Raw genomic sequence first — 10,928 nt, forward strand, 5'->3', positions numbered from 1 at the left:
CCAAGATGTAATTTTACTTGGTATTCCAACTATTGAGAATATTTGATAAGATTACTGATATTTATTAATAAATAACTGACGGATAAACCGATCAAGAAGTTTGAACAACCAGCCCTTAATTTATGCATATTTAACTATTACGTGCACCCAGATAGCACATGATATTCTCAGTATATTCTATAAATGTACAAATGTACGGAGAATATACGAGAATATTTTCAGAATATCCTCAGAATATCTGAAATATAATATCCATTTTCAGATATACTGAGAACATGCTCAGAATATCTAAAATACAATATCCATTGTTAGATATACTGAGAATATGCTCAGAATATCTAAAATATGATATCCGTTTACAGATATATTGAGAATCTCCTCAGCATATCTGAAATATAATATTCATTTTATGTAATATTCCTATAGATGGTGGTATATCGAATGCTGTATGGGCGGTATTCATAGGCCGGTATTCATAGTCCGTTTTTATATTCAAGATCGTCTTAAGCACGAACTTATATTCGCTCTCTTCGTCATACATAGGTTGTGTCTGACGAAGAGAGCGAATATAAGTCCGTGCTTAAGACGATTTTGAATATAAGAACGGACTATGAATACTGCCCCTAGTCATTTCTTATATTTAAGATCGTCTTAAGTCGTCGTCATCGTCGTCTTAAGATACTAATATGGCTTTTTGATTGGTTCGTAGCATTTTAAGACAATATTTAAGGGCGGTATTCATAGTCCGTTCTTATATTCAAGATCGTCTTAAGCACGAACTTATATTCGCTCTCTTCGTCAGACACAATCTATGGCCGGTATTCATAGTCCGTTCTTATATTTAAGATTGTCTTAAGCACGGACTTATATTCGCTCTCTTCGTCACACATAGATTGTGTCTGACAAAGAGAGCGAATATAAGTTCGTGCTTAAGACGATCTTGAATATAAGAACGGACTATGAATACCGCCCTATGTGTGACGAAGAGAGCGAATATAAGTCCGTGCTTAAGACAATCTTAAATATAAGAACGGACTATGAATACCGGCCTAAGACAATCTTAAATATAAGAACGGACTATGAATACCGGCCTATAATTTAGCGTTCAATAAATTGATAAAGATTACAATCCATTCTAACCAAGTGTATCCAAGTGTTTCTAACCAAATGTAACGTGTGAAAATTAAAATATTAATATAATTATATTTATAATAATTGTATTTATAATTAATGGTAAGTAATATCAGGAAAACCTTTTAGTTATGTATATTATTTTAATTTCACAACATTGAAATATATACCATACTGAAAGGCGCACAGGCTACCCCCTCCATTCGACAAAACGGTCAGACAAGGCAATGACTCGGTACCGGATTTCTCTTTCTATCTCGTCTACTCTCGACTAATAGTAGCTGTGAACACGTGACCGAGACTGTTGGTTAGATAGAGAGATCCGGGTCCGAACAGCTATCTCCATCTGACCAGTCGAGAACAAAGGCGTGCTCGTTCCAGTATGGTATATATTTCAATGTTTCACAATCAAAACATAACTTAACTTAAAAATTGCAATTATAATTCTAATCTTTATTTATAATCAGAATACACATATTTAAATTGCTATGTGAATAAAATAAATAAATATAACTCTGTAAAATTTTTTAAGAAAGATATAATTATGTTTTAGTATTTAGACCATAAACCAGACAAGATAATTTTTATAGATTTTTGTCGCTGAAAACAAATCCACTAATAAAATTGCTCTATCACGTCACATTTTAGAGAAAATTGGATCTAAAGGTGCCGAAAATGGTACCTTTAGCTTTCATTTTTGGATACTTTTTAACTCAAGTATTTTAAAAATGTGACGTGATAAGGCAATTTTATTAGCGGATTCATTTTCAGTGATAAGAAATCTATAAGAATAATCTTGTCTAGTTTGTAATCTAAAAAAAAAGTTTAAATTTGAATAACCCAGATAGCAATGCCTGATGATGTGATTTCATTACGTCATAATCTTCAGATATTTACCCCAAAATTATGTATTTCTTGTAATCATATTATGATGATACATATCATGAGCACAAGTTAACGTGCACATGAGGAAAAATGTGAGCTCACATATTGATGTTAAATTGTCAACTCATGATAATCACAAACTGATTGCAATAATTAATTATTATGTGTTATAAATTTTGTACATTCAATATTTTCGTCATTATTATAGAATTCAAGCGCATGATCTCCATGACCCATTTTGCATGATAAAATGTGTTTTATGTGTTTACATTTTTAAATATGAAATAATATTTTAATAAATATTACAAAATTTTCAATGATTAATATATATTAATAATAATTAATAATATAAAAATACAAATAATATTAGGATATTGCTTTTCCTTATTAAAATAATGATCGTGTTGACATCAAGCTAATAGAGCAGGAGCCGGATCGAGTTGCTCAAAAGTTTATTTTATTAAAAATTGTTACATACGTTTCGGCCAAGGAATGTAGCCATTTTCAGTGTAAAATAGATAACAAAAATAATTTAGTACATAAAAAGAGAAGCGTTGATAAGAACAATTAATATACAAACGCTCTCCGAACGTGGTTATGATTTAAGAAACGCATCCTCTGATACTACGGTTCGTACATTTTTTGTAGTTAGTCTTATTATATATGTGTGAAGCCATGGACCATCTTGAACGGCCCATCAAAATTGTGTAAAGAGAAATTAAAAGTGTGACATGTGTCCTCGGCAGTGAGTGGGACTCGACAGTTTTATAAATATTTTTGTTTTATAAACGTGTTTATGTCGCTCTAATGCGCTTATATTGAGTGTACAATTAAAATAAATAGAATATATTTAATATTTAATAACGAAAAGAAAACATCTAATTTTATTATAACCTAACCTAATCTAACCTAAACATCAAAAAAACATAATCGTAAAATGAATTCATAAATCACAATAAATGTGAACATACATTGTCGTCATGTTCTGAACTACATATGACATACAAAATGCAATATTAGCTTGAACCTCATGCATGTACTCATATGTCATTCTTTTGTGCACTTTTATGAATATCATGACATGTCTGCGTTCTGAGCAGCATATGAGCCCGCATCTGTGTCTATTCTTGTCCTCATGTTTGTGAGATATATGAGTACAATATGATCTCAAAATGCATACATTTTCCTATCTAGGAAGTGTACCATTGAATAAATATTAATTTAGACTGTAATTACAGACGTGGTGAGGTGCAAATACAAGAATTGTACTGAGGATGAATTCTCGGGGCCTATTAAAAGATGGTTAGCACATGCCAAGGAGAGAATCCAAAAAAATTCAAAATAAAATATATATTTGCTTCTTTAAATTTTATTCTAATTATTTTAAAAAATATCTAACCTAACCTAAAAAAATAACTAAAAATACAAAATAATTTGGAGTTGTATCCCTTTTGAAATGGCGGTGCGAAATATCAACCTTCTAATTCTAATACCACGTAACTGAAAAATCCAAAACAGGAGACATTTTATTTTGTTTTCTATCAATTGATACGTTTTCTAAATTTGATACTTATCAATTGATAAAAAATAAAACGTTTCTTGTAAAATTTGGATGTTTCAGTTACGAGGTATTGAAATTAGATTGTCGATATACTGGGTATATACTGAGGATATTCTGAAGATATACTGAGGATATACTGAAGATATGTCGAGGATATACTGAGAATATTAAAAAAGCGGACATTTGGATATACTGAGAATATGCTCAGAATATCTTAGATATCCTACGAATATTCTCAGTATATTGCAATATACGACTATTGATATTCTGAGAATATCCTCAGAATATCATTGTGCTATCTGGGCAGATTTTTTTTTAATTTAGCAATTTGCAATTTAAAATATTTATTTTTCAATGCTGATACATATCAGGATCTCAACGTTCGGGTAAAAAAGATTCATCACTAACATGCTATTCTTAAAAATATATTTATTAAGAGGATGCTGAAGTGACGGGCGAACTCCGACGCGAAAGCGCCATCATTTCGATGGTACTAAAAATGAAATGACATTATCGGCGCAGCCTACGGACCTATGCCGCGTAGGTCCGTGTGTACGCATTTGTTTGTAGTGGCGACTCACTACACTGACGTGTGGTCTGTGTACGTGTGTCATCGGAAGTTTGTAAACAAACGATGCTTGCGCTTGTTTCCTCGACTGAAATTTCGTCGCAAGGCTGCAATATAATGTCCGAAAAAACATAGGCGTATACAAGGTGTCAAATAAATATAAACTAAATATGACAAAATAATAAATCAAAAATATACATATAATACTATATATATCACTGAAGAAAAATGTCATATACTTTTCTTATTTTTATCCTTATGTAGTAAATACTAAATAACTAATTAATCAATTAATTAATATATACATATACACATATATTCAATAAATAGTTATCTTTATTTTGTATTTTATATGATAATGACTGAAATAATGGAAGTATATATCATTTCAGTTATATAAAATACAAAATAAAGATAACTATATTCAATATGTATATGTATGTATTCAATAATTAATTAACTTATTTATTTATTTTGTATTAATTACATAAGAATAAATTTAGGAAAAGCATATAACATATTTTTCCAATTAGATATATAGTATTATACATACATTTTTCAAATAAAATATTTTATCATATCTAACTTATATCTATTAAACACCTTGTATAAGTCTATTTTGTCTCGTATGTACATCATTCAGCCATACGCTAGAATTTTAATTGCGAGAAAAAAGGTTAAATGACCTTATAAATTATCTGATAAAATATAAACAGACCACACGTGCAGTAAATTGCTAACTAAAATAAATACGTATTTCTTCAAATCTGTCAGCTGACGTTAGATCGCCTATGACAATATTTCTTAAAATCTGCCAGTTCACGAATAAATCGTCTTTGGCTCTCTTTTTTCTAAACGGTCAGCTGACGTTAGATCGCCTCTGACAATATTTATTAAAAATTGTTAGCTGACGTTAGATCATTTCTGACAATATTTCTTACAATTTGCCAGTCCACGAATAAATCGCCTTTAGCTCTCTTTTTTCTAAACTGTCAGCTGACGTTAGATCGCCTCTGGCTATATTTATTAAAAATTGTCAGCTCACGATAGATCGCCTCTGACAATATTTCTTACAATTTGCCAGTTCACGAATAAATCACCTTTAGATTTTTTTCTTCTAAACTGTCAGCTGACGTTAGATCGCCTCTGACTATATTTATTTAAAATTGTCAGCTCACAATAGATCGCCTCTGACTATATTTCTTACAATTTGCCAGTTCACGAATAAATCGCCTTTAGCTGTCTTTTTTCTAAACGGTCAGCTGACGTTAGATCGCCTCTGACTATATTTATTAAAAATTGTTAGCTGACGTTAGATCGCCTCTGGCTTGTCTTATTCTATATTGCCAGTCTACAAGAAAGCCGCCTCTGGCTTGAAGACAAGAATAAGAATTTTCTAATGCCAGTCCACGAGAAAACCGCCTCTGGCTTGAAGACAAGAATAAGAATTTTCTAATGCCAGTCCACGAGAAAACCGCTTCTGGCTTGTCTTATTCTTTATTGTAAGATACTTTTATTACGTCATATGCTCTATGTACATATATAATGTATATTATATGCTCCATATTATCTATATTCATATCAAAATATCTTTCTAAGAAATTGACATCATTTTGTATACTTTTTTTACAATAAATGTATGAATGAATGAATGAATGAATAATTTTATTGTTCCCCTTAGGGTTACAAGCTTTTCTTCTCGCCATACATTTCCTTACATCTATACTTAGTCTATACTTAGTCTATCCTTAATCCTATCTTAACCTAACCGCCTTTTGGAGCAGGAGCGTGAGCCATATGTGCCCACCCTCCTCCTCCCCTACCTATACACACACACATCTCGCCTCTGGGACTTCCGTTTCCATTGCTTTGTACATCATTCATGTCCAACTACTTCGCCCCTTCTCCCTCCCTCTCTCTCTCTCTCTCTCTCTCTCTCACTCTCTCTCTCTCTCTCTCTCTCTCTCTCTCTCTCTCTCTCTCTCTCTCTCTCTCTCTCTCTCTCTCTCTCTTCCTTTTTCTCTCTCTCTTTCCTTTTTCCTCTCTCTCTCTTTCCTTTTTCTTTCATGCATCTCTCTCTCCTTCACACATTCTCTCTTCCTCCTCCATATTTCCTTCCCTTTCCTCCTTCCCCTTTCTTTCTCTCTCTATCTCTTTCATCCACCGTTCCCCTTCTCCCTCCTCTCCTAATACCCAGCCTACCGCCTCCTGCCAGCTTCCTCCTCCTTCCTTCCACTCTCTACACTCCTCCCATACGTGTTCCCATGTTTCCCTCTCTCCTCCACATAATCTGCATCTCCTTTTTTCCTCCTCCTCCCAGTACCTTCCCTCCCTTACTTCATTCCCCAACCTGAATCTTGCCACTCTCTTCCATCTGCTTTCACCCCATCCTTTTTTTAGATAATCCGGTATCCCTTCCCCTTTTACTTCCTTGTACCATCTACTAAACCTCGATTCACTTATCTTTTCCCTTCTTTCCTTTCTCTGTTTCTCCTTGTCCCTCCTCTCTAATTCCTCATACCTCGCCTCTCCCTTCTCTTTCTTCTTCTCCACCTCCTCAATTGATATCTCCCTTTCCTCTAAGAACTTCCTCCTTTCTTCCTCCCATTCCGATCTCACTCTTCCCTCTTTGAATCTCTCTTTCATCTCCTCCCTACATTCCCTCGCTATCTCACTTCCCCTCCCCTCATCTAATCTTTTTTCAAACCTCCACGCCCTCCTTCCCGCTCTTCCCCTTAGTTTCTCCCTTTGTAGTTCCTCTCTCACCAAGTATCCTGGCGTCCTTGCCTCTACTCCCAGTACCCATCTTAAATATCTCTCCTCTGCCCTTTCCATTTCCTCTCTCTCCTTCCACCCCCATATCTCTGCCCCATACCCCATCACCGTCCATACCAATTTATCAAATAACCATAACCTTCTCCCCCAATCCTTCCCGAATCTTCTTTTCCCTATCCCCCATACCTGCCCCATCACCGTTGTCGCTTTTCTCACCCTCTCCCTGATCTGTGCCCCCTGCCCTCCGTTTCTCTGTATTATGTATCCCAGATATCTAAACTCCTTCACCTCCTCAATTATCTTCCCTTTCCATCTCCATACCTTTTTCCTCCATCTCCCTCCCCCCTTTCTAAACCTCATGATCTTCGTCTTTTCGGTGTTCAGCTCTAAATTCTTCCTGTCCAAATATCTTTCTAACCTTTCCATCATGCCCTTCATCTCCTCCTCCTCCTCTGCTATCAAAACCATGTCGTCTGCATATGCTAAGGAGTATATCTTGCGCCCTCTTAACTTTACTCCTCCCCATTTCACTTTCCCCATTTCCTCCTCTATATCTGCTAACATTACATTAAAGATTAGTGGGCTCAATGGGCACCCCTGCCTCACTCCTCTCGCCGTCCAAAAGTTCCCCCCCTCCTCCCCTCCTACCCTTACTTTACTTTTCGTCTCCTTCAACACCTCCTCCACTCTTTCCACCAACCCTTCCCTTACCCCTCTCTCTCTCATTGCCCCCACTAATATTCCCCTATCCACCGAGTCGAATGCTGCCTTTAAATCTATAAACAGCGCCGTCATTTTTCCTTTCTTTTTTCCCAGCTGTCTGTTCACTAAATAATTTAAAACATATATATTGTCTAATGTCCCCATCCCTTCTCTGAAACCTGTCTGACTCTGTGGTACTATTCCCTTTTCTTCCACTTCCCTCCTTAGCCTCTCTGCCAACGTTATTGTATATATCTTGTAACATGAACTCATTAATGTCACCCCTCTGTAATCTTCCACTTTCTCTCCCTCTCCTTTCTTTCTGATCGGCACCACTACTCCCTCCTTCCATCTCTCCGGCCATCCCTCCCCCCTCCATACCCTGTTACACCAGCTCCAGACCCACTCTTCCACTTCTTCCCCTCCATATTTCCATGCTTCTCCTGGTATCCCGTCCACTCCCATTGCCTTCCCATTTCTTAGTTTTTTTATCGCCTCCTTTATTTCCTTTCTGCTGATCTCTTCTTCCTCCTCTCCCTCCCCTCCTTTCTTCCTTTCTCCCCCCTTTACTACTTTTCCTTCTGTCCCCCCCAGTAGCCTCATGAAGTACTCTTTCCACTCCTCCATTCCTATCCCATCATTTATCCTAGTTCTTCTTTTCCTTTCTCTATTTACTATTTCCCACACCTCATTCTCCCTTTTTACTTCCCTTGCTCTTTTTTCCCATCTTTCATTTTCCTCTTTCTTTTTCCTTTCACACGTTTCCTTATATTCCTTCTTCTTCTCTTTATACTCTTTCCCTTCTCCTCCTTTTCTTCTCCATCCTCTTAACTCCCTTCTTGCCTCCTTCTTCTTTTCCTCACATTCTCTGTCCCACCATCCCCTCCTCTTCCCCTCCTCTTTCCCCACGTCCCGCTCCACTTCCTTTATCGCCTCTTTCATCTTCCTCTCCATCCCTTCCCATTCTACCCTCATTTCTTCTTCCCCCGATTTTAACCCTTCCATCCTTTGTTTGAACTTTTTACACCCCTCCTCATTCCATACTCCTCTCCATATTTTTCCTTTTTCCCTACTCTCGTTCCTCTTCCTTTTTTGTCTTTGTCCCTCTCCCTTAACCCATACCTCCACTGGCTGGTGGTCTGACTCTATGTTGTCTCCTATCCTTAGCCTTTTTATCTTCCCCCTCGTATCCTCATCTGCTATTACGTAGTCTATTACCGTATTCCCTTTTCCTCCTGTGAACGTGTACTCCCCCTCCTCCTCACCCTCTATGCATCCATTCAGTATTCCCCATCCTCTTTCCTCCAAGAACTCCACCATCACCTTCCCCTCCCTATTCATCTTCCTATCCTTCGATTTCCTTCTCCTTCCCTCCCCCTTCCCTCCTCCTTCCTCTCCCTCTTTCCCTATCTCTATACCTCCTCCCTCCTCCCCTGTTCTCGCATTAAAGTCCCCCCCAATTATTGTACTCACTTCTACCTCCTTCTCCCCTACCCACTGTTCCATGCTCTGTAACATCTCCTCCATATTCCCATTAACGTATACCCCCACCACCCTCCATTTATGTTTTCCTTTTTTTATCCTTCCCACTATTATCCCTTCTCTCTCCGTTACTATTTTCCTCCCTTTGTCCAACATCTCTTTTCTTATCCCCATTATCATCCCTCCCATCGCCCTTCCTTTTTTATTTTTTCTTTCCGCCATTTGTACTCCCCACTCGTATCCTCTTGGTAACTTTTCTTTCACCCTTTCCCACCCTTTTTTATCCATCCATGTTTCTATCAGTACTATTACATCCCATTTCTTTAGTCCCTCCCAGAATTCTTTATCCTTATTTCCCACCCCTGCCACATTCCAGAAGGCTATTCTCCACTCCCTTTCCCTCCCGTCCGCTCGCCTCACCTTTCCGTCCCCTTCCCTTCTCTCTTCTATCCCATGCTTCCCTCCCTCCCCAATCTCCCTTCCCCCTGCCCCCCTACTTTTGTGCACCCTTTCCCGTCTCTTAGCACCTCCTCCTCCTCATCCCACTTCCACCATTGCCCATTTATTCTTACTCTCCCATATCCTATCCATACACTTTTCCCTTTCCTTTCCTCTTCCCTGGCTATCTCCTCCAATTTCCATCTCATCCTCCTTTCTTTCCATGTCCAGTCCTCTACTATTCTTTCCTTTCTACCCTTAAGCATTTTCTTTCTCTCCCATATCTCCTTCCTTTTCTCATCATTCTCCAGCCTTATCCCCACTATCTCTCTTCCTTTTTCTCTATCCTCCGCTATCCTCCATATCTCTTCTATCTTTACCTTCGCTTCTATAACCTTCATTAATTCTTCTACCGCTTCTTTCCTTTTCCCTTCCCTTACCTCTATTCCTTTTATTACCAAATTCCTTCTCCTCTCTTCCCTCTCTTTCCTTTCCATCCTCCTTTCTATCTCTTTTATTCTTATTTCTATTTTTCCTCCTTCTCCCTTCCCTTCTTTCCTTCTTCCTTCCCTCTCATTCTCTCCGTCTCTCTCTATCTCTTCTATTCTCCTTTCCAATCCCTTTATATGCCTTTTCATTTCCTCCCTCTCCTCCCTCCACCTCTCCTCCTTATCTCTAATCTCTTTCATTTCCTTCCTTATGTCTATTATTCCCTCCTTCACTTCTTCCTTCATCTGTCTCATTTCTTCCTTCCACTCCTCCAACCCCATCCTCATCACCTCCTTCATTACCCCCTCCATCTCCCTTTTCCATTTCCTCATCTCCTCCTCTCCCTTCTCTATCCCCTTCTGCTCTCCTTCTTTCTTTCCCTCTTCTTTCCCCGGTGACCTCGTTATCTTCTTACTTTTACTAAATATGCCTTTCTCCTCCTCTTCCCCCTTTTCCCATGCCTCTTCCCTCTTCCTCTTCCACATCTCCTCTATACACCCATAACTTCCGCGTCTAACTCTCCCCCCTCTCGCTTCTCTTAATTTCTCTTCCATTTCCAATTCCAATTTCCTTTCCATCCCGCTATGTCGCCACCTATCACCCTCACCTATTACCTTCTATCTTCTATGTGCTCCTCGCTCTTTCTCCTAATCCCGATCGTGTCCGTCTCTATATCCTATGTTCTATGCCTATCTATACAACTTCTTTTCCCTTGTCCTTTCCCTTTCTCTCTTTCACACCCTGCGCTCCCCCCACTCACACCCACTCTCTCTCACCTCCACTCTCTCCTCCACTCGCTCTCACTCCTCCTTTCACTCTCCTCTCGCTTCCCACGTCACTCCAAAAATTTCTCTCCACGCCACGTGTCGCACTCTATCGCACCGGAAACAGAAGTCC

At 38.2% G+C, this 10,928-nt stretch overlaps 2 protein-coding genes across 2 annotated transcripts; both read right to left on the reverse strand.

Annotated features, from left to right (window-relative positions):
• Positions 1-218: 218 nt before the first annotated feature.
• Positions 219-9,149, reverse strand: LOC105667571 (LINE-1 retrotransposable element ORF2 protein). Its single transcript, XM_067361002.1, has 2 exons — positions 6,310-9,149; positions 219-288 (listed from the first exon to the last, which is right to left on the reverse strand). Exons 1-2 carry the CDS (start codon positions 9,147-9,149, stop codon positions 219-221), a joined length of 2,910 nt encoding a protein of 969 aa, XP_067217103.1.
• A 401-nt stretch (positions 9,150-9,550) lies between these two features.
• Positions 9,551-10,609, reverse strand: LOC137001827 (uncharacterized). The gene has a single exon (XM_067361003.1). The coding sequence runs from the start codon at positions 10,607-10,609 to the stop codon at positions 9,551-9,553; it is 1,059 nt and encodes a 352-aa protein (XP_067217104.1).
• Positions 10,610-10,928: the final 319 nt, after the last annotated feature.

This window comes from Linepithema humile, unplaced genomic scaffold (assembly GCF_040581485.1).
Source record: "Linepithema humile isolate Giens D197 unplaced genomic scaffold, Lhum_UNIL_v1.0 unplaced_1, whole genome shotgun sequence".
In the NCBI taxonomy this organism is placed as follows: domain Eukaryota; kingdom Metazoa; phylum Arthropoda; class Insecta; order Hymenoptera; family Formicidae; genus Linepithema; species Linepithema humile.